The 25,320-nt window shown below is 41.4% G+C and overlaps 1 protein-coding gene across 6 annotated transcripts in view; it reads left to right on the top strand.

The window, feature by feature from the left end:
* Window positions 1-25,264, top strand: part of LOC144369902 (uncharacterized) — a 64,110-nt gene extending 38,846 nt beyond the window's left edge. For 5 of the 6 annotated variants that reach the window (XR_013429748.1, XR_013429747.1, XR_013429743.1 and 2 more), the window contains 2 exons: window positions 22,558-22,605; window positions 24,624-25,264. Coding sequence is in view for 1 of the 6 variants with exons in the window: in XM_078030406.1 (XP_077886532.1) it covers window positions 22,558-22,605; window positions 24,624-24,677 (102 nt within the window). In the remaining 5 variants the exon portion in view is untranslated. The remainder of the gene's footprint in view (window positions 1-22,557; window positions 22,606-24,623) is intronic. The other variant, XR_013429745.1, reaches the window with a different exon arrangement.
* Window positions 25,265-25,320: the final 56 nt, after the last annotated feature.

Below are 25,320 nucleotides of genomic sequence, written 5' to 3'. Positions count from 1 at the left end.
GATGAAGCCAAAAGGGAGAAACAAAAATTATGCAGCTGCTGTGACAAAGGAAAAGGAGCAAAAGAACCAGAAGGCCAGCATGCAGGCTTTCCCGTGAGGTACCAGGCGGACCTGCGCAGGCCCAAGGCACAGGGATGCCAACTGTGCCTGTTGAAAGCCCCTGTGATGTGTGCAGCAGATGAGGTTTCTCGGGGAGGCAGGCTGGCCAGACCAGGGTCCCACACGCTCCTCTCTTCTTCTTGGCCACTCATGGTGGTCACTAGCCAGATGTGAAAATGACCAGTAGAGAATGGAGGAGGTGGGCCAGGCCAGGATTAGTCAGCTGCCATAGTGGTCCCTTCCCTCTTCCAGCTGGCTGAACCCAAAGGATGGTTTCACCATGAACTCCCATGCCATCATCTCCAAGCATGTCACCTCTGACCCCAAGCTCCACACTGTGTTCACCAGGAGAGGAGAAGAGCTCAGAAAGCCTGGGTGGAGTGACGCTTGTGAGATGTACTACATTGAGTGAGTCCCAGGGTCCTGGTCCCCTGAGGCATGTGTTAGGGGTGATCAGTGAATCCCCAGGATGGCCCTGGCCCCTGGATGAGCATGTGTTTGATACTCCCAGCGTGCATTTCTTAATCTGGTTTATCCATGGCTCTTTTTTCTGTCCTAATTGGAAATGAAGCCCTATTCTAGATATGTCATCTTGGTCAGTGTCTGTTATAGCTTTGGGTCTGTGTTCTTGGTGTGTTTGAGACCTAAATCTTCCAAGTTAAGACTTCTGGATAATTGGTCATGTCTGTTGATTTGCAGGGATGGGTCATTCCCAGGCAACTTTACCAAGATCCCTTTTCCCTCCCCAATTGCCAGTCAAATAACTTGAAAGCATTCCCCATTTTTGCAGAGATGACTCCTCTCTCAGTCACTCTGCAGCAAATGGCTTCTATTCTTCCCCTGCCCCTCAGGAGACTTGCTTGGACACTGAGGACCTCCAGATTGCCACATCATCTTTGTCTTAAATTCTCAGATATTAGGTCAAATTTTAAACAGCTGAATATGCCCTTCTGCTTGATATCTCTTGACTTTTAGAATTCTACAAGAGCGGTTCATTGCAGTTTATGACAACGACATGAACTCACCTAACCCTTACAGCAGATATGATGGTAGGCCAGAGAGGAGGAGAATAGGCAAGGATATCCTGATATTACAGAGCTAGGGCCTTCTGAGAAACTGAGGCAGCATGAAGACCCCCCTTCAAACCCTTGTTCTCATGACCAAGTCAGAAAACTTTCAGACAGGTCGCTCAGAGTAATAGGAATGAGTTTATTGAAGAGATAGGAAAAGGGAAAGGGGACACTCTCAAGGCAGAGAGTGGGTCCTCTCAGAGACGAGATGGACCATAAGTCTCCGCCACTTCAGTTTTATTAGGATCCCAGAGAAGTTTCCAGAGAGTCCCACCCAGGTCCACTCTTTGGCTTTTGACTGATGGAGGTGACACCAGACTTTCAAGTCCCCACTGTTATGGTAACTCTAGGTCACCCTGGCCCATGTTGACTAGTTGTAATTGGATTCTTAATCATATATTCTTAAGATTTTATGGTTAGGAGGAACTATTCTTATCTCCCAGGGCTTCAGGATCTGATCTCCTGGGTTCCTCCCATTGACATTATCTTGGGCCTGCATTTTTTCTGCAGTCAACAAGTAGTTTGCTGAGGAATGTGACATGTCCTGTCCACAGGGCTGAAGGGGAATTGCTTCTTGAAAAGAAAGCATGTGGGGATCAGCAATGTGGGCCCATTTTATAGAATTAACTCTCTTAACTCATGTTCCCACCATCCTCATCTGTCTGTTCCCTAACACTGGGAGGCAGGGGACAGACTAGAGTCATCATCCATCAGTGTCAGCCAGTTTTATAAGGCTTGTTCCAATTTCATTCTTGCCTAATGGGTTATAATTGGCACTTTATAAAACTCAGAGTAGATAGAGAGAGCTCGGGGAGGAGAGGGTAAGCATAACTACCAAAGTTTGATAGGACCTCACTCTTGGCTAAGAAAGACTGTGAATGCTGCCTTCTGAAACTAGCTTCTAGGAAGAAGGGAGCAGCAAATACACCTTGCAAAGGCCAACCACCTGCTACGGTCATAGTCTCACCCATGGTAGCCTGCCAGAATAATGCTTTTGAGACATCCTGGCTGAGGGGTCACTCAGTCTTGCCTGGCCCTTAATGTTGTCCCCTTTGCCCACCCAATGTAAGTCTTGTTTCAAAAATGGCATCAATGACTTCATGCAAACCTTGTGTGATATCTGGCAAAACTAGAGCATAGTAAAATGGAATCCTATCACAGCCGGGGGAGGCAGGGGCTCCGAAACATGGTTTATAGGCTGGTGAAAAGAAGACAGAACATATTTTATGCAGTCATGATGGCCTTGGGTGACAGGCACCATTCCTTGTATACAAAGCTACTTGAACTAATTACTAAAGGCACTTGCCATGGTATAAAAATCAGAAATGCAGCCTGGGGCATTGGCCATGCCTATTATCCCAGTGGAGGCTGAGGCAGGAGGATTGCAAGATTGAGGCCAGCCTCAGGAATGTAGAGAGAGAGGACTGCCTGTGGGTTTAATCCCAAGTACCAAAACAGAAAGAAACGAGAGGGGGAAGGAAGGATGGAGGAAGCAATGCATTCTACTTTAGGTGCCACATGTATTTCTGATGTGCAGAGATTTAAATCTAGAATCTGGACAAAAATGAAGCTTCATTTTACTAATTCATATCTGTTAAAGATTTAAGAAGGGGAAAAATATATATATATATATATATATATATATATATATATGTCCATTGCAGAGAAAAACGGCATGGGTTTCCCTTTTCTGTTTCTTGGCTAAGGGTGGAAGAGCTAACTCCACAATAGCTTTGGAGCCTCTGAGTGGGTAAATTTAAATTTCCTTCAGATAAATGTTTTCCCAAATGAGAAAATGCTATTTTTAATGAAACCAAATAGCCTTAATTGGTTGTGATGGGAAGTAAACTCAGAGATAAACACTGCATAAATAATTCAAGGCTTCCCATCTGGGGAGACTTCTTTGTGAGTTGGATAATGAATATTTGACCACAGACAGAGTTTGCATCCTGTGAAAAGCAGCACCCAAAATCTTAGCTTTACTTCCAAACACATAGCCCAGGGCCTAGCCAAGAATCCTAGGATTCTGGGACCACCACCTTCGATCCCTGGCCTCACCCAACACTTTATGATAATAAAAGAAAACTAAAACACATTATCAGGGTCACACTTTTTTTTTTAAATCCTCTCCTCCACCACAATGCTGTTTAATTTAAAATAATTACCATGCTAGTATTTGATTGAAAGGATGGGTAAGAAATGGTCCCAAGTTTCCAGGACATACATAATAAAATCCATTAAGTATTAAGGGCTATAATAAACATATAGGGAAAAGTAAATAAGAATATAGAAGGGCAATTAATTCTGATGGGTGACAGGGGGAAAGCTTTAATGGAAGTGCTGGCATTTGGGCTGAGCAATGACATGTCTGAGATTAGGAGGATATTAATAAGAAGGAAAATGTTGCGGCAAAACATATGTTATTGATTCTCTTTATTTTTTTATTAATAGCCACAGCTAACTACTTTGAACGTAATAGTTGTAATAGTTCATTTAATCATTCTTTCTTTATTTATTTATTTTGGGTAGCAGGGATTGAACCCAGGAGCACTTAACCACTGAGCCACATCTCCAACCCTTTTTATGTTTTATTTTGCTAACTTGCTTAAGGCCTCCCCAAATTGTTGAGGCTGGTTATGAACTTGCAATCCTCCTGCCTCAGCCTCCCAAGTCGCTGGGATTAGAGACATGTGCCACAGTGCCCAGCAGTTCATTTAATTCTACAAAAGCAATCTCATGATTGCACTCTGTATATGGGGAACACTGAAAGAAGGCAGCAAAAGACAATGAAAAATATGGTGGAGGATATTGAGTGCTTTGTCATCAAAGCAAAAATTATCTTCCAAATGCATAGAAAACTGAAAATTGCCACCTTCATATTCCACGTTTCAACTAGAGGTTTCAAAATACTAATACTAATCATCAAAGCAGGAGGATTGCAAGTTCAAAGCCAGCCCCAACAATTTAGCGAGGCCCTGTCTTTAAATAAAACATAAAAATGGACTGGGAATGTGCTTCAGTGTTTGAGTGCTCCTGGGTTCAATTCCCAGCCCCCCCCCCCAAAAAAAAAAAAAAAAACTAACCGTCACCACTGGGCCAATATGATTTTAATAAGCAGCTCTGCTTTCTAATGGCCTTTGATGGAGATTTCAAACTTGCTTTCACTCTCAACTTGGTTTCTTTATTTACATAGTTCTTTCTTAACTAACCAGATTACGACCAGGGTTGGGTTCTCAATATTTCTGGAACCCACTGGAACCCAAGAGAGCTTATCCTGGTCCCAGTCATTAAAATGAGAAGTTTTAAGAAGAAACACAACCCACGATAAAAGTTTGTTTTTCTATATGGAAACTGAGATGCCAGGATGCATATGAAGTAATCCTCTGAATTACCCAATCTCTAACAGAAAGGGGGGAAAGAAAGCCTTATGAATTAAAAGATACACAATAATAGTTTACTCATCCTTTTAAAACACAACAACTTTCATTCTTTGTGGGCCTCTTTTATTCTCTCATGCACAGGGTTCTCTAGTGTTTGCATAAGGGGAAAATATTCTTATTGCACTGTCCCAAAGCAGAGAGAAAAATTCTTAATAAAATAAACACGACCACATTAAAATCATTTTGAAATAAATGATAGAAAAATCATTTAGTGACAATTAATGTTGATTTAACATGTCTTGATGTGATGCTAGGGATATAGCTCAGTTGGAAGAGTGCTTGCCTCACATGTGCAAGGCCCTGGCTTCGATCCCCAGCAACACCAAAAAAAAAAAAAAGTCTTGATGGATGCAGCTGAAGACAGTAAATAGGATATGAGAACCAGCAATATTGTATGTTGGAGAACAAAACACTAAAAGTGAGTCTATAGAGCTGATTCTGCAAAATAAATACAGAAATCGAATGAAAAAAAATTGGTTTCCTTGTATTTGTTAGGATAACTTTCATATGATCAAATTAGAATAGGAAAATGTTTTTACTTTTCCTTATGCCTTCTGTTAAAAATGAAATTTTCAATGGCTCAGGAGGCTGAGGCAGGAGGATCATGAGTTCAAGGTCAGCCTCAGCAACTTAGTGAGACCCTGGCTCTAAACAGGAACGTGGCTCAGTGGTTAAGTGCCCCATGGTTCTATTCCTGGTACAAACAAACAAACAAACAACAACAAAAACCTAAAAAGCATTTTTCAAGTTGGGAATTTATTTTTACTACAAGTGGTTAATTATACATAAGTAAAGAGTTGGATCCCCTTGAAGGTGTGGGTCAAAGGTAAAGGTCAGAACCCTAATCCTATCCTAGACTTCTTCATGTGTTTCTGAGATACAAACATAACATGAATTCATTCAAGCAGGGAATTAATCTTTACTGAACACCTAACCCTGCACCAAGGTAGACACTAAATGCTCATGAGAGACACAGGGAAGTGTAGGGCATGGAAGAAGTTTCCAGAACACCCAGAGAGGAAGCTGAACGAAATCTGAACTCTTCCAGGATGAAGCCAGTAGGGTCATTTCCCACGGGGATATTAACAATAAAAAAAAAAATGGCCACGGGGGGGGCTGGAGGTTGAGGCTCAGTGGTAGAGTGCTTGCCGAGCAAGTGTGAGGCAGTGGGTTCGATCCTCAGCACCACATAAAAATAAACAAAGTAAAGACATGTTGTCCATCTACAACCACACACACACAAAAAATAATAATAAATTTTTAAAAAGATCAGTTGTACAGAAAGAGGAGACCTTGGAAATGTCAGAAGATCAGAAAAGCTCAATTAGGAAAGGGTTTCAGCATAATAAAGACACATGGCAAAAATCATAGGTCATGGACATAGCTACCCTGAGACTTGTTCTGATGCACACAGATACCTGGATTCTACCTTCGAAGCCCAGGTTTGTCCCATGCTGGTCTCTAAACATGGCTTCAGGAGAGGTCAGACCAAGGTTGGAAACACTACCCACATCCCTGACTCTATAACTGCTGTGGACAGTCCCAGTCAAACTGGTCTGACTCTGAGTAGGTCCCCTCAAACCTATGAGGTCTTGAAGGAACTGGCATGCTGGCCTTGCCAGATCTCCCAAGCTCCCCGAGAGGCAGCAAAAATCACTTAAAAGCAAGAGGCAGGACTAGGTTCTGACTTCAGTTCATCATTTCTTGGGTAACCTGTGCAGAAACTAAAGCTTGTCCAGTATAAAGAGGAAGGGTTATGATGCAGAATTAAGAAACATCCATGAGGGTTAAATGAGATATTACAGACAAAGCACTAGGCCCTGGGCTGGTCACATGGTTGTCAGCACAAGGGAGCTGCCACCCCCACAAACACTACTTTCATCACCACGACCACCAACAACATTGTCATTAAAATCTAAAAACAACAGCAGCAGCATCACCTTCACTGTCACCATCATAACTATCATTACCATTTTGTCTGGGCACATGGGGTCTGGGGGAAGATTTTGCTAGCAGAAATGAGAAGCTCCTTTCTGTCTCCACTTTAATCCTGGGTCATCTCCCAGAACACCTGTCTGGAGGCAGAGGAGGGAGAGCCACAAGTGGGAGACATCAGAGTCAGGGGTCTGATGTAAGTTGTATCTGGAGGAAGAATGTTTGCAGAATTTCCATGGTGACAAAGAGGGAGAAATTCCAGGACACCCTCGATTCATTGTCAACTTCAGGCTCAAAGTTACAGCTTGGAGTTTCTAGAATTCAGAACCATGTCATCTCAACCTTTTGATAACAATCTTCTCAGCCCTGGAAAAATGTGCCATTGTTCACTGGGTGCTGCAAGGGAAGAGACAATGTTCAGAGTTCTGGAATTACCCAATTCAGCCTCCAGAGAGGCTTCTAAGTCTCCACGTCAATCATTCTCTGCAAAGGATTAAGTCTGCTCTTCAATTACACAGAAGAATAATATACTAACAGTATATATTGAATGAACAATGAATAGATTGTGGGTGCAAAGACTTCAATATGCATCAGCTTATCTGATTCCCAATACAAGCAGCAGACACTGGTGCCCACATCACACAGGGAGATACAGAGACACCAAGAGGTTCAAGGGCATGACCCAGAATGCATGAGAGAAGCAAAGGAGCCATGACTCTATGCAGGGGCCCTTTAACGTCACCTGTGTCCACCTCTATACCTGCCTGTGCAGCTCACCCACCCCAGCACTTAGCCCCCATAAGAATCTAAGATGGCAAAATTACCCAAACCCAGGCTTTCAGATCTATACCTTACAGAAGGGTTCTCCTAATATAGAAATAAAGGTGTATTCTCAGATCTACCTGATGTCACTAACAAACCTCTGACAAACACACATCACTGCCTTACACACAACTAAAAACTACTTAGGAGAACCACGAGCAGTTTCTATGAAGATGAAGTGACTTTTCTGCAAGGTCTCAAGAGAGTTTCAATGGGACAAAGCATTATACATCTTAATAAACACCTCAGCACATTCACCATAGGTGCTCAGTGCTGGATAAACATATTTCTCCAAGTGCACCTTGGTATCTCACATCTCACAAGACATTGAAACTGATATTTTTTTTGGGGGGGGGTGTCTCCAATTTGTGAAATCTGGAATCTCCTTTGGTCTGTGAATTAAATATGCTTAGCAAATGAAAACGCTTTCTTTCTCACGTTCGTTAGGAAGACGTCTTTCAAAATGGAGAGGCAATCCTCACGTTGTGTTTTATACACAGATGTACCAAGAAGCTATAAAAGCAACTTTTTAAATATTAAAGACAAAAAGCTGGTTGTCGGCTGGAAAAGTAACTACCTATAAAAAACACTTAACACTGAAAACCATCAGAAACCAACAATTTCCTATTAAATCTATTTAATGTCAAGAGTGTCTCACTGCGTGGAATAACTTTAAAATATTTAAAACAGAGAGTCACTGGCAAGCTGAGATATTTTTTATTAAACATACTTAATGATTAGCACTGTTCCTAAGGCTTCGGGGGAAAGGCGAGCACTGTAACTGTTACCAGCAAAGGCGACAAGTGTTTACAGCTGTGTTGGCAGTGCGGTGACATCCTTGCAAAGCACATTTAAGGCTCACCAGCTTCAGGAGTCCCTCCACGGCTGATCACTCAAAAGCCTTCTTAAATCAAATTTAACACACAGCCAGCGGGGAGCAGTGGTGCATGCTTGTAATCCCCTCGGCTCAGGAGGCCCAGCCAGGAGGAACACAAGTTCAAGGCCAGCCCAGCAATTTAGCAAGACCTTGTCTCAAAATAAAAAATAAAATGGGCTGGGGATGTAGCCATTCTGGGTTCAATCGCTGGTACCAAAGAAACCAACCAAACGTCTAATTTCACGTGTGGTCATTTGTTTAACCAATCATTTATGAAAAGAACTTGTCGGGATGGCAAATAGTAATTCTGTATATAGATGATCTTCAGATCCATCGAAATCTGGGATCTGAAGTTGCCATTTGTGTAGGAGACCATGACTGGCCTTGAGAGAAATGTGGGACAAAACACGTACAGCTGTACTCTGAGAACATTCTAAGCTTTTTCATTGCTATTACTCATCTTGTTTCCACAATTTTATTAGAGAAAAGGATTTTTGTCCTTATTGCAGGAAAACACTTAATTCTTACCAGAGATGGTAAGAAACTTTCCAGAGGTTTCTTAGTGGCTTTCCAAAAATAGTTTTGTTTTTTAATTTAAGTTGTACCCTAGCGGCCTGATGAGGGGCAGGACCGTCCCCTCCCCCAGTGCCTGCAAGGTAGGCGGGACTGTGACCACCAGTAGATCAGGCCCAGCGGCCTGTTGCGGGGCGGAGCCAGCCCCACCCCCAGTGCCTGCAAGGTAGGAGAACCGGCGACCCACGGGCAGGTCAGGCCCAGCAACCTGCCGAGTGACAGAGCTGACACACGTGCCTGCAGGGAACGCGGTCCTGCAACCCACCAGCAGGACAGGTCCAGCGGCCTGCTGAGGGGCAGGCCCGTCCCCTCCCCCAGTGCCTGCAAAGTAGGTGGGACTGTGACCACTGGCAGATCAGGCCCAGTGGCCTGTCGAGGGGCAGAGCTGGCCCCTCCCCCAGTGCCTGCAAGGTAGGCGAACCGGGGACCCATCGGGAGGTTAGGCCCAGCAACCTGCGGAGAGACAGAGGTGCCCCTCGCGCCTGCTGGGTAGGCGGACCCTCCACCGGCCAGCAGAGCAGACCTAGGGTCCGCCAGCGTGGTAGACGGATCACACCAATTGGAGGAGGATCACAGCCACTACCTGTCCTGCAAGGGAGACTTTTCAACTATACAAGAGCAATATAAATAAATAGAGGGAAAATTTCAAAAACACAACAGTTTCACTAAGCAGAAAGAAATGCCAGCAGTATGAAAAGACAAGGAAAGAAAGGACCACAGGCAATGCAGGTCAACTCAACTTTAGAAGAGGTAATAGCTGCAACAGATGGAATGTCAGACAGAGAGGTCAGTATATACATGCTTCAGATGATCTGGAGTCTCAAAGAAGACATGAGACAGCAAAATCAGACAATGAAAGATCACATTGACAAGGAACTACATAAACAAATCCAGGAAGTAAAAGATCAATTTCACAGGGAGATAGAGGAAATAAAAAACAAACAAATAGAAATCCTAGAAATGCAGGAAGCAATAAACCAACTTAAAAACTCAATTGAGAATACTACCAGCAGAGTGGATCACTTAGAAGATAGAACATCAGACAATGAAGACAGAGTATTTCAACTTGAAAAGAACATAGACAGCTCAGCAAGTCTGCTAAGAAACCATGAGCAGAACATCCAAGAAATATGGGATAATATCAAAAGACCAAACTTAAGAGTCATTGGGATACAGGAAGGCACAGAGCTCCAAACCAAGGAATAAACAATGTATTCAGTGAAATAATACGAGAAAACTTCCCAGACTTGAAGAATGAGACAGAACCCCAAATCCTAGAAGCCTACAGGTCGCCGAATGTGCAAAATCATAAGAGATCCACACCTAGACACATTATAATGAAGATGTCCAACATACAGAATAAGGAGAGAATTTTAAAAGCTACAAGAGAAAGGAAGCAGATTACATTTAGGGGTAAACCAATCAGGATAACAGCTGATCTCTCAACACAGATTCTAAAAGCTAGAAGATCCTGGAATAACATATTTCAAACGCTAAAAGAAAATGGGTTCCAACCAAGAATCATGTATCTGGCGAAATTAAGCTTCAGGATGGAAGATGAAATTAAAACATTCCATGATAAACAAAAGTTAAAAGAATTTGCAGCTAGAAAACCATCTCTTCAAAAAATCCTTGGCAAAACACTACAGGAAGAGGAAATGGAAAACAACAATGAAAACCAACAGTGGGAGGTAGGACAGTAAAGGGGGTAAAATAATCAAAGAGGAAAACAAATCAGGTTTAGCAGCATTAATAAACAAATATGGCTGGAAGAACAAACCATATCTCAATAATAACCCTAAATGTTAATGGCTTAAACTCACCAATTAAGAGACACAGGCTAGTTGAATGGATCACAAAACAAGACCCAACAATATGCTGCCTACAGGAGACGCATTTGATAGGAAAAGATATACATAGACTGAAGGTGAAAGGTTGGGAAAAATCATATCACTCATATGGACTGCGGAAACAAGCAGGAGTGTCCATACTCATATCAAATAAAATAGATTTCAAACCAAAGTTAATCAAAAGGGATAAAGAAGGACACTACATACTGCTCAAGGGAACCATACACCAACAAGACATAACAATCATAAATATATATGCCCCAAACAACGGTGCTGCTGTGTTCATCAAGCAAACTCTTCTCAAGTTCAAGAGTCTAATAGACCACCATACAATAATCATGGGAGACTTCAACACACTTCTCTCACCACTGGACAGATCTTCCAAACAAAAGTTGAATAAGGAAACTATAGAACTGAATAACACAATTAACAACCTAGACTTAATTGACATATATAGAATATACCACCCAACATCAAGCAGCTACACTTTTTTCTCAGCAGCACATGGATCCTTCTCAAAAATAGATCATATATTATGTCACAGGGCAACTCTTAGACAATATAAAGGAGCGGAGATAATACCATGCATCTTATCTGATCATAATGGAATGAAACTAAAAATCAACGATAAAAGAAGCAAGGAAAAATCATGCATCACTTGGAGAATGAACAATAGGTTACTTAATGATCAATGGGTTTTAGAAGACATCAAGGAGGAAATTAAAAAATTCTTAGAGTTTAATGAAAACACAGACACAACGTATCGGAATCTATGGGACACATTGAAAGCAGTTCTAAGAGGAAAATTCATTGCTTGGAGTTCATTCCTTAAAAAAAGAAAAAACCAACAAATAAATGATCTCATACTTCATTTCAAAATCCTAGAAAAAGAAGAGCAAAACAACAGCAAAAGAAGTAGAAGGCAAGAAATAATTAAAATCAGAGCTGAAATTAATGAAATCGAAACAAAAGAAACAATTGAAAAAATTGACAAAACGAAAAGTTGGTTCTTTGAAAAGATAAATAAAATTGACAGACCCTTAGCCATGCTAACGAAGAGAAGAAGAGAGAGAACTCAAATTACTAGCATACGGGATGGAAAAGGCAAGATCAGGACAGACACTTCAGAAATACAGAAGATAATCAGAATTTATTTTGAATCCTTATACTCCAATAAAATAGAAGATAGTGAACGCATTGATAAATTTATTAAGTCATATAATCTGCCCAGATTGAGTCAGGAGGATATAGACAACCTAAACAGACCAATATCAATTGAGGAAATAGAAGAAACCATCAAAAGATTATCATCTAAGAAAAGCCCAGGACCGGATGGGTATACAGCAGAGTTTTACAAAACCTTTAAAGAAGAACTAATACCAATACTTTTCAAGCTATTTCAGGAAATGGAAAAAGAGGGAGAACTTCCAAATTCATTCTATGAGGCCAACATCACCCTGATTCCGAAACCAGACAAAGACACTTCAAAGAAAGAAAACTACAGACCAATATCTCTAATGAACCTAGATGCAAAAATCCTCAATAAAATTATGGCAAATCGGATACAAAAACATATCAAAAAAATTGTGCACCATGATCAAGTAGGATTCATCCCTGGTATGCAAGGCTGGTTCAATATACGGAAATCAATAAATGTTATTCACCACATCAATAGACTTAAAAATAAGAACCATATGATCATCTCAATAGATGCGGAAAAAGCATTCGACAAAGTACAGCATCCGTTTATGTTCAAAACTCTCGAAAAACTAGGGATAACAGGAACATACCTCAACATTGTAAAAGCAATTTATACTAAGCCTCAGGCTAGCATCATTCTGAATGGAGAAAAATTGAAGGCATTCCCTCTAAAATCTGGAACAAGACAGGGATGCCCTCTCTCACCACTTCTGTTCAACATAGTTCTCGAAACACTGGCCAGAGCAATTAGACAGACGAAAGAAATTAAAGGCATAAAAATAGGAAAAGAAGAACTTAAATTATCACTATTTGCAGATGACATGATTCTATACCTAGCAGACCCAAAAGGGTCTACAAAGAAACTATTAGAGCTAATAAATGAATTCAGCAAAGTGGCAGGTTATAAAATCAACACGCATAAATCAAAGGCATTCCTGTATATCAGCGACAAATCCTCTGAAATGGAAACGAGGACAACCACTCCATTCACAATATCCTCAAAAAGAATAAAATACTTGAGAATCAACCTAACAAAAGAGGTGAAAGACTTATACAATGAAAACTACAGAACCCTAAAGAGAGAAATTGAAGAAGACCTTAGAAGATGGAAAAATATACCCTGTTCATGGATAGGCAGAACTAACATCATCAAAATGGCGATATCACCAGAAGTTCTCTATAGGTTTAATGCAATGCCAATCAAAATCCCAACGACATTTCTTGTAGAAATAGAGAAAGCAATCATGAAATTCATATGGAAGAATAAAAGACCCAGAATAGCAAAAACAATACTAAGCAGGAAGTGTGAATCAGGTGGTATAGCGATTCCAGATTTCAAACTATACTACAGAGCAATAGTAACAAAAACAGCATGGTACTGGTACCAAAACAGGCGGGTGGACCAATGGTACAGAATAGAGGACACAGAAACCAACCCACAAAACTACAACTTTCTTATATTTGATAAAGGGGCTAAAAGCATGCAATGGAGGAAGGATAGCATCTTCAACAAATGGTGCTGGGAAAGCTGGAAATCCATATGCAACAAAATGAAATTGAATCCCTTTCTCTCACCATGCACAAAAGTTAACTCAAAATGGATCAAGGAGCTTGATATCAAATCAGAGACACGGCATCTGATAGAAGAGAAAGTTGGCTACGACCTACATGCTGTGGGGTCAGGCTCCAAATTCCTCAATATGACACCTATAGCACAAGAGTTAACATCTAGAATCAACAAATGGGACTTACTCAAACTAAAAAGTTTTTTCTCAGCAAAAGAAACAATAAGAGAGGTAAATTGGGAGCCTACATCATGGGAACAAATCTTTACTCCTCACACTTCAGATAGAGCCCTAATATCCAGAGTATATAAAGAACTCAGAAAATTAGACAATAAGATAACAAATAATCCCATCAACAAATGGGCCAAGGACTTGAACAGACACTTCTCAGAGGAGGACATACAATCAATCAACAAGTACATGAAAAAATGCTCACCATCTCTAGCAGTCAGAGAAATGCAAATCAAAACCACCCTAAGATACCATCTCACTCCAGTAAGATTGGCAGCCATTACAAAGTCAAACAACAATAAGTGCTGGCGAGGATGTGGGGAAAAGGGTACACTTGTACATTGTTGGTGGGACTGCAAATTGGTGCAGCCAATTTGGAAAGCAGTATGGAGATTTCTTGGAAAGCTGGGAATGGAACCACCATTTGACCCAGCTATCCCCCTTCTCGGTCTATTCCCTAAAGACCTAAAAAGAGCATGCTACAGGGACACTGCTACATCGATGTTCATAGCAGCACAATTCACAATAGCAAGACTATGGAACCAACCTAGATGCCCTTCAATAGACAAATGGATAAAAAAAAATGTGGCATTTATACACAATGGAGTATTACTGTGCATTAAGAAATGACAAAATCATAGAATTTGGAGGGAAATGGATGGCATTAGAGCAGATTATGCTAAGCGAAGCTAGCCAAGCCCTAAAAAACAAATGCCAAATGTCTTCTTTGATATAAGGAGAGTAATTAAGAACAGATTAGGGAAGAAGAGCATGAGAAGAAGACCAACATTAAACAGGTTTGAGAGGTGGGAGGGAAAGGGAGAGAGAAGGGAAATTGCATGGAAATGGAACGAGACCCTCAGGGTTATACAAAATTACATACAAGAGGAAGTGAGGGGAAAGGGAAAAATAATACAAGGGGGAGGAATGAATTACAGTAGTGGGGGTAGAGAGAGAAGAGGGGAGGGGAGGGGGGATAGTAGAGGATAGGAAAGGCAGCAGAATATAACAGACACTAGGATGGCAATATGTAAATCAATGGAAGTGTAACTGATGTGATTCTGCAAGCCTTATACGGGGTAAAATGGGAGTTCATAACCCACTTGAATCAAAATGTGAAATATGATATTTCAAGAACTATGTAATGGAGGGGTAAGACAAGATAATACAAATGGAAGAAATGATTTACAGTAGAAGGGGTAGAGAGAGAAAAGGGGAGGGGAGGGGAGGGGAGGGGGGATAGTAGAGAATAGGACTGACAGCAGAATACATCAGACACTAGAATGGCAATATGTCAATCAATGGAAGGGTAACTGATGTGATACAGCAATCTGTATATGGGGTAAAGTTGGGAGTTCATAACCCGCTTGAATCAAACTGTGAAATATGATGTATTAAGAACTGTGTAAGGTTTTGAACGACCAACAATAAAAAAAAAGGCCAATCGCCTTCTCTCTCCAAATACGTATTTCTTCATTATTAGACTATAAAAATTAATATATTTTTCTATCTTTAAAGTGAACCTACATCACCCACATAGGGGGCATTAGACTTCCAGAGGAACAAAAATATAGGAAAAAATTTATTTCATGTTAAAAATTACACATCTTGGGATAGATTATTTCATTTAATCTCCAAATCCAACCAATGAGACAACTGATTTTATTCCAATTTAGCAAGTCACTAAATGCACTAACAAAAGTTAAATAATTTTTCCAAAGACTCTAAAAGAGCTGGACTGTCTGTTCCATCCTTCCAATGGATCAAAGCTCAGCAATGGACTGAACGTTTGGGCCTCTCCCTGCCACTCAGATGTCATCCCCTAACCCTCATGGTATCTGGAATTGGGACCTCTGGGGGGAATTGAGAGGTAGATGAGGTCAGGAGGGTCGAGACCTCACAGGGGGTTTAGTGCACTTTGAATAGAGGTACCACAGACCTTGCCCTCCCTCAGGCTCCCTAAGTGCAGAAAGAGGACAAGGCAAGTTACCTTCCTGAACTATACTTTGACCTTGGATGGTCTTGATCACTTAGACCCACTCAAAATACATTTTTATTGTTAAGCCACTGGTCTTTGGTCACAGCCCTCTTGGCAGAGTAATACACATAGCCACAGACAACTGCTGCTACACAGATTAGAAGATGAGTAGAGACAAAGAGTTCAATTTGGACACCTGAGAGGAGGTGTGTGTTACTTGAGCATCTGGACTACACGTTCTCAAAAGGGGAGATTTTGCTCCCCGGGGAGTATTTGGCAATATTGAGAGCATCCTGGTTGTCATGACCAAGACAAGGTGCTCCAGGCATCTGACACATAGAGGGATGTTGCCCTATATCCAAGGTGCACAGGACACATGCACTGGGAGAGGTAGATTAGAGACAGGAGGTGAGGGTTGGAGACATCCATTAGCCCATCAGGAAGGACAATAATGAGACACAAATTTCATCAATCCTGCTGGGTGGGAGGCTTGGGAAGCTTATATAGGAGGATTGCAAGTTCAAAGCCAGTGTCAGCAATGTAGGGAGGCCCTAAGAAACTTGGCAAGACTCAGCCTCAAAATAAAAAATAAAAAGAGTTGGGGATGTGGCTCAATGGGTAACACCTCTGGGTTCAGTCTCTGGTACCAAAAAAAAAAAAAAAAACCAAAGAACCTTCAATTCTGTTATCTGGCATCAAATAATTAGAAATGACCTATCAGTATAGAAATGGAATGTTCTTATATCACCTCTTGAACTGCCTGGCATTCCCACCCCACCTGTTATCACCCAACTATCTACATATCCTGGGAATCACTAATCACGCAAGGCCCCTGGTTCATACCTGCAAACTGAGGACAAAATAGGCACTTTGCTGATAAGGCTGCTGAGAGATTAGATCCTCCATTAAATAATGCCCATCCCTGACTCCTAGGGAACACTGTGTATGCAGCACTCAGGGTGATGGGGACGTGGTGGCAATCGGGTGTGAGTTATGTGAGTGCAGAGCTCTGTACAGGCGTGTGTCATCCCACCGCCACAACAAAGAGCGATGGAGTGTGCCTCGGAGGCCCGGATGATTTGCTCATGGCCATTTAATCAGAGGATGGTACAAATTACCCAGCATTTGTCTTCTGGCTTGTTCTGCAGCTCCGCTGCCTTAGCTCTTGCTTTTTTCTTGCTGTTTATTTACACGGTTTCCTTTTGGACCAAAATCTCAGTAAAGTTGCTCTAGGGATATTTTAATCTTTTTTTTTTCCTTCTCAAGAAGTTGCATCTATAAGTGAACCTTTAAAACTGATTCAGGTCAGTGAATCACTCGGAACAGCAAAGAAAGTAAAGTGAAAGCTTGCCTCAAGCCAGCACCCACACTTATTAACTCTTGAAAAGATCTCACGACATGCTGTCAGCGTCACACACAGATGTCACATTCAGAATTCTCCTGACTCAACCCAAGTCTCACTAGAGGGGGGAGTGGCATGAGGGTAGGCCACTGGTCCCCCAAATGCCAGGGCTCAGATAGCAGAAAAGAGGATTCAAAAGTTGGAAAGGAAAAAAGAAAAAGCATGTTTAATTTGTAATAACCCAGGTTTTATTATTTTTTTATATGCCTAAATTGGAATGCCTGATGGATTTCTGTGATTTGCCAAATGAGACTCACCTCTTTGGAGACCTGGCTTAAACCTCAGTCTCTTCATCTATAACCCACAACCTCTCCAAATCTCTGACTCAAAAGACTTACCTGAAAGGACACAATATTTTTTCCCCAAAAAAGAATTTTATGCTTTACAAGACAGACAGTTATTTCTAATGTTTTCCAGCTCATCTCCCCCTTGCTAGAATGAGATCCATGGTGGCCAGAATATTATTCTGTTCACTGATACATACCAAGTGGGTTAAGCAGTGTCTGAAACAGAGACAGCACTTGATGTGTTAAAGGCATCACTACATTAATAAGACATCAATTCTTTACCCATAAAAACTTCAGTTAAAAACACACAGTGCCTCTGCCAATTACTGGACATAGGCCTACATCTCTCTGAGGGTTAAGAATTATCCAGAGCCTGGGAGCATAGCTCTTCTCAGCAAGGGCTGCATTTAAAATGAGGAATTCCGCATTGGATGCACCTCCCAACTTCCTGGCTAGAAGCTACAGCTTCTCCATTAGAAAATGATAAATGTCACTGTCATAATCAGAAATTTTCTGTGGTTTTCAATGTGCTGGCTTTTATGCTGAAAGCCAAAGCATTAATAAAGCAATTGAAGGAGTAGGATTATAAGTCTATGAATGTCAGTGGGAAGGTTTCACATATGTCACTTTGCAATAATAAAGGACTTCAGAGAGAGAGAGAGTTCTGAGGACTGGGCAGAACAGGATGCGTTGTATTTTTTAAATAGGGGACACTGAAGACAGGACCAAAAGCAAATAAGTGAGAAAAATGAAGAGAAATTAAATTAATCATTTTGCCGACTGACACCTTAATGCATTATTGTTACAATTATTCTGAAATGTCCTGGAAGAATCTTCACAGTTTCCCACCCCATGCCACCACATCCACTTTCAGGGCCTGACAAGCAGAACTGTCACCTTTCTGTTTGGTTTTATGTTGCAAGGTGTCATTCCATCTTTCAGGGGACACTAAGGGTTTTGAGCTACTAGCAGGGTCTGGTGACCATGAATTCATGTCACTCTCTCCTAGCTTTGTCTTTTGCTGGTCTCGGAATGCAGTCGGAAAACAGGGCCATTCTCAAGCCCCAAGACAGCCTTGATGTTCAGATTTGCACTTTAAATGAACCTGACTCAGAGGTTCGGAGGTCCACTCCTTGGAGCCCTGGGTGCAGGACACTCTCATCCATCTGGAATCAGAGATGCAGTCCTCCTCTCCAAGGAGGAGCTGTGGATGATGATAGCTGCATGGACCGAGTTAATTTAAAAGTAATAGAATGTGACTGTTCCCATTACATTACAGATCTGGCACCTGCCGTTGAGACCAAGTCGATGAAACAGGATCATACAGAAAGCTCATCCAAGTTATGGCTTTGCTCTTATTTATTTTTCAATTATTCATTATTTTCTTCTGCTAGCACAGTCACTAAGAAAATTTCTTTGCAGGGGATGCTGATTTAGGACTGCTGTAATACCTTTCCCTCAAATACTTGCCCACCTTTTTCAATCATCAAAACAGAGAAATGCACCCTAGCTCCTAAGATTTTTAAATAATTATTATTATGATGATGATTTTGGTACCAGGGATTGAACCCAGGGGTGCTTAACCATTGAGCCACATCCAGCCCTTTTTATATTTTATTGACATACAAAGTCTCACTAAGTTGCTGAGGCTGGCTTTGAACTCCCAGTCCTCCTGCCCCAGGCTCCTGAGCTGCTGGGATTACAGGCATGTGCCCCAGTTCCTGGCTGCTGGTAAGAACTGTAACAGATACATACCTGGCAGTAACTGTAACAGACAAACTAGGAAGGGAGAGAGAGACAGAAAAAAAAAAAAAGAAGAAGAAGAAGAATGCTGTGAAAGACATTCAACCTGCAGACTCAACACAGGGCTTTGATCAGCTGTCTTTCAAAAACACCCCACCATCAGACCTCCATGAGAAGCTGAGCTCCATCGGCTCTCCTAGATGACTCAACTGGCTGGGTGATCCCAGGTGATTTGATCTCTCCATGCCTCATATAAGTGCACACATATTGGCCCTAATGGGTTGAGATGAAGAATGTGATCCTGACACTGTGAACAGGGATGACTCCTCATGCCCTTGAGGAGAATTAAGTTTGTGCCTGTGCCTGGCACCCCTGCCAGTACCCCTTCACTCTTACTCCTTCAGGCTGTTTTCCCATCACAAATAGATGGCCAGAATGAGCACTGGATCCTCATGTAATGGGCACAGAGATAACACTGACAACTCAGGTTTCCCATGAGTTTTCAAAACATCCAAATACTCAGCAAACACACTCAGGAAACATGGAATGGAACGTTCACCTGTGTTAACATTTTCTCTGCGAGAATCAGTAGTCAACATGATCTCTGGAAACCTAAAACAGTACTAAGGTGGTGTTTAGTCCATTCACCTCCTGCCTCATTTCCATTCACTCAAAAAAAGTACAGGGAGCTGGGTGCTGTGGTGCAAGCCTGTAATCCCAGCAGCTTGGGAGGCTGAGGCAGGAGGATTGTGAGTTCAAAGCCAGTCTCAGCAACTTAGTGAGGCCCTAAGCAACTCAGTGAGGCGCTGTCTCTAAATAAAGTATGGAAAAGGGCTGAGGATGTGACTCAGTGACTAAGTGGCCCTGGGTTCAATTCTTGTTACTAAAAAAATACAGGGGACAAGAGATAATGATAGTAGAGAACAAGGAAATTAGATGTAAACAAGAAAGTGAGAAAAGCCTTTCTCCAAAAGTAGCATATGACAGGAAGTCTACTCAGAGGCAGAATGAGCTGAGAGAGAAGGTTCAAATGTCCTGAGGTGGAAAGAGGCAAAGGCTTTGGAAGGAAGGTGGTAGCTGGAGCCTGAGCTGAGAAAAAAATTGAAAATATTTCCAGATGCAGCTGGAAGAGGAGGCAGGAGCTGGGTTGTGCACGAATAATACTTTTATAGAGCATCCATGCCAGCATGTCACAGGCAAATTGAACATCCAATGTGAGATTAAAACAAGATGAACTCATCGTGTCTCTATCTCAGAACTAGGTCAGTCATTCAACCATTTCAATATTATCTTGCGGGAGCAAATTTATAGATAAGCCTGTGCAAATTCTGCCATCTGATTCCCCTCAGCATTAATAGTTCTGCCTGACAAAACCATCTACACGGGGCCCCACACTCCACTCTTTAAGTCGCTTCCACATGAAGAGGCGTCATGATTTTTCACTGATCTGAAATTAAAGTTTCCAACCATAAAAAATATATTTAGATCCAAGGCTACGTTGTCACTTCTGAAATCCTGTCATTTAAATCACGTTAGGCGTTGAATGAGATATAGGTGAAATTGAACTTTCGCTGCATTTTAGTCTCGATCATGGCAAATTTACACCCCGGAGTAAATCTTGCTGTCAAAGAAAATGTCTTCACTAAATCAGATTTGCTGCTTCCCTCCTTTCTTCAATACTTTGGTAAAATTGGAATGTTCTTCAATAAAATCCAGTGGTTGCCTTCCTCCCTTGGCCACAAAGGCTCTATTGGGGTTGCCGGTTCAGCCACTGGAAACTTGAGAATTTCCTATAACACTGCATTTGATATTCAGGTTTGTGCAGCCAATGGGGTGTTGAATACTTTTATTCTAATCCATTTTGATGAAATTTTCAGTGATTGCTTGGGCAGGGGTCACTGGTAAGGTTGCTTGTAGCTGGGAGTTTCTTTTTATTTCTTATCCCCACATGATGTGGAGGGTGTACCCAGCCCTGCTGACTATTCCTGCATTTCTCCAAGCAAATGGATCCTGGGCTTCTGTGAGCACACATTGTCCTTCTGCTTCTCTGGCAATCCCATTTCTGTAGCCTCTGCTCCCTCCCTGGTCCCCCAGGTGTCTCCTAAAGGTCACAGAACCCAGGGGTACCAGTACACACTCAACCCAACTGTCCCTAGTCACTCTCCTCAGCCCTAAGACATTAATTCCTTTTTTTTCATATTTTTTATTAGTGCATTATAGTTGCACATAATAATGGAATTTGTTGTTACATATTTGTACATGCACACAATATAATAATTTAGCCAGTATCATTCCCCAGTATTTCCCTTTTCCCTCCACTCCTCCCTCTCCTGGGTTCCTTTCCTCTACTCTACTGATCTCCCTTGGATTTTCATGAGATCCCCCTGCCTTTATTTCCCTTTTCATCACTAGCTTTTATATAGGAGGGAGAAAACAGGCAACCTTTGACCTTCTGAGTTTGGCTTGTTTGGGTTAACATCATATTCTCCAGTTCCATCCATTTTCCTGCAAATGCTATAATTTCATTCTTCTTTATGGCTGAATAAAACTCCATGGTGTATATACATCATATTTTCTTTATCCATTGAAGATACCTAGGCTCAACTGTTTGGCTATTGTGAATTGTGCTGCTATACACATAGGTATGCGTGTACGACTGTAGTTTGATGACTTCAGTTCTTCAGGATAAATACCCAGGAGTGGTATAGCTGGGTCATGTGATGGTTTCATGCCTAATCTTTCGAGATTTCCCTAGTGGTTGAACTAATTTATGACTTGCCAACAGCGTAAAAGTGTTAAGTCATGGATTCCTATGTGGGTACTAATGCCTTTCAGATCTTCATTTCCAGTTCTAATTTGTCCTTGAGTGGCATATCCATCCACACCACTGGCTTCTTAGACCTCGACAACTAGATACACTGCATATGTTAAAGTAGACTTTATCTTTCTCTTCCCGTGTCAGTTCTTCCAAGTGCTCTCTGCTTATAGCAGCACCTTGGAGCCAACTGCACAAACCACAAAACCTTCACATCTTATATATCTTCCATGCACACCCAACCCCAAGACATGCCAACCTCATTTGCTAAATATCCCCTAAATCTGTCAGCTTCTTTTCCAGGACCCTGCCTCGGGTCAGATCTGGAGAAGTAACCATCATCACTTAGTTGTACTGCTTCCCGAGCCTCCCAAGGTAACTGTAGACCACGGGCTTCTTTGATCCAATCCACGGTCCAGTCATCTTCCTCAGGGAGCATTCTGATCAGAATGTTGGAAAGGAGTCTCATTTCCCTTAGGATAAAATCCAGGCTCATTATTGTCACATTCTCTATCTACCTGTCTATATTCTTTCATCATGCCAATCTGCCCAACAGCCATCTAAGACTCTTTCTCAAATATGCTATTCTCTACCAAACTCTTGTCCTTGATTCCCTGGGACAAACTTTTCCCCATTTCTCCTTTCCAATTCTCTCTCTGTTCTGTTTCAGGGAATATATAGCATCTCTAAGAAAAAAGTCCTTGAGCTTCCTGATCAGGTAAGTTTCATATTTCCTTACCTTCCATATTGGTCTCTAAGTCACTTAGTGTGCTACAAAGGCAGTTAGGGTATTAGTCGTACCTCGGACACCTAGCTCATTAAATGGGAATATATTAATGCTCAACACCTATTTCTTGACTGTTAAATAGCTGGGGTCAATCACAGTACATTCCGGTACATTCCAAAGGCAAATCACACTTCATCCTAAATGAAGCAGATAACAATTCTGTGTTTTGTTTAGCATCTTGCACAATTAATTCCATTATAGAAAATCATGTCATAGCCTCAGATTTGTCTGCAACTCAACAATTCCTCATTTCGTAGTTCATTAACCGTGCATGAATGCATCTTGCCTCCCAAACTGGATGCTGTGATTTATTCGTCCCCTACCTCTCCAGGACCCACGCCTCCTCCATCCTCACTTGCTGGTCAACTGATTGATCAATGAGGGCATTTCCAGTAAAAGCCTGATCCCCTTTACCCGTAAAACATGCTCAAGCTGACTAATACCTACTGAACCACAATTCTACAATAAATCCCTAGGCTGAGGTTTTAATTAATAGAAATGTTCTATCATCTGTTCAAAACTACTAATTAGTCTTATGTTTTGTCCGAATCCCTCCCACTAAAAATTCCTTATGGCAGTATTTCAATTAGACTATTTTTAGAAGCAACTCATTTGTGAGAAATCTGACAGTTTGACCTTGGGACACCAGATACATACTAATAATAGGCTGGGTGCAGTGGCCCATGCATGTAATCCCAGCAGTTTGGGAGGCTGAGGCAGGAGGATCCCAAGTTCAAAACCAGTCTCAGCAAGTTATAGTAAGGTCCTAAGTAACTTAGTGAGATCCTGTCCGTAAATCAAATATAAAAATATCTGACTATGTGGCTCAGTGGTTAAGTGCCCCTGATTTTAATCTCAGGTACCAAAAAAAAAAAAAAAAAGACCAATAACCTAGTTTTTTTTTTTTTTTAAATCTTTATTTTATTTTTATGTGGTACTGAGGATCGAACCCAGTGCTTCATACATGCTAGGCCAGCGCTCTACTGCTGAAACGCAACCCCAGCTCTGTTTTTTTCTTTTTTAAAAAAACCATACTCCCCTTTTTTTGTGTGGCCAAATGTCATTATGACCTTCATTCAAAAAATTGCAGAAAGCAACTTAAATTTAAAAAACACAAGAAACATTTTCCCCATCATTTTAGAATTGTGTATATATGGAGAATATATATCAGCAAACAGTTAAACCTGTGTTTGGATATACATGATTTCACTAAAAGCCTCATGCAATTTAAAACTTGAGTAACTCAGGACACACGAGTGATAGTGGCAAATTGTAAACAATATATTTATTCATCAAACCTATATCCTTCATGGAAACGTGAGGATAATCATGAAAGCAATTTATGAAGTCATTTGACTGGAGCCAGAAAAATGCAAGTTGGAAAATCAGATTGGACAATGCCTTGTGACAGGTGGAAGGTGTCCAGGCAATATGAAATGAGGTGCATTATTTTAGAAATGTTACTCTTGGACGGTATTGGCAATTCTCACTTTATTGTCATTTGTAACATACAGTTGAAAATAATGCAAAGTCTCATAAAAGAAAACTTGATCTCACTGAATAAAAGAGGAGCAGGTTCATCAGCATTTGTGCATATTTCTGTTTTATTCCTCTCTCCTTTTAGTGCAGGAAGGATGGGAAATGGCTGGTTGGGATAAGAGGAGGTTTGAAGGTCGCCCCTGATGTAGTCAATTTGCCTTGGGTTTTAATTTATGGGTTTGTTAAGTTTGGACAGCATCCAGATGGTAAGTTTTCCAATAGAGAGGGATAAATTAATAAATAAATAACCCAAGCATCCCATCAGATGACATGCTGCTATTTTGACTCATTCATAAATAATATCTGGGGTTTTAGCAGTCTTTAAAGGACGTGCTAGGAAAGACGAGGACACCCCTGGTCACATTTTGATAATGAATCCATTTTAAATAACAGACATTTTCTTGTTCTAGGAAGCAACTTTGAAGCCCATGAAAGTGAGAGGTGTATTCCTGCGAATGAAGTAAGAAGTGTCTCGGAAAAGACTCTTAACTCACACCTCTGTCAGCCCTGCTTCCTGCAGACACTAAACTGTGACCAGATGATGAATAGAAGCTCTTATAATACCATCCTCTTGAGAGCTGATGCTGGCCCAGATGCATCTGGCCTTTCAGAAGTTAGAATACGAACCTTTTTAGTGTGTGAGAAGGGAATGTGGTAAGGAATCTGTCCTGCCACTTTTTCTAAGGAAATGTTCACACAGAGAGACCACAGGTAGAAGATCGTGTCTGCCATGTTTGTTCTGTATCCCAAGGCCACAGCCAACCAGACCAGGTATGAGCCACCTGACCCAAGGATGGACCAGGGTCTTTGGCTTTAGGTCCAAGAGACTGTCAGTGAGTATCAATCTTTAACCTGCGAACTCAGTACCAGTAACCAGCCATGGCACAGACTGAAGGAGCCTGTTTATAGCAGAAGAAAAAATACTAAGGATGTAGTCCAAATTCTGATCTAGCTCCTCCTCTTTATTCAGTGAGATCGGGTCTTCTTTTATGAGACCTTGCATTTACTTTAAGCTGTATATTACAAGTAATAATAAAATATAAATTATGAATACCATAAAAAATGCCTATCTTTTACCCAGAGGTGGTAAAGTGGACCCTTAGGCTC

This window comes from Ictidomys tridecemlineatus, chromosome 13, assembly GCF_052094955.1.
Source record: "Ictidomys tridecemlineatus isolate mIctTri1 chromosome 13, mIctTri1.hap1, whole genome shotgun sequence".
Lineage (NCBI taxonomy): Eukaryota > Metazoa > Chordata > Mammalia > Rodentia > Sciuridae > Ictidomys > Ictidomys tridecemlineatus.
This window is presented reverse-complemented; position numbering and strand designations above follow the sequence as displayed.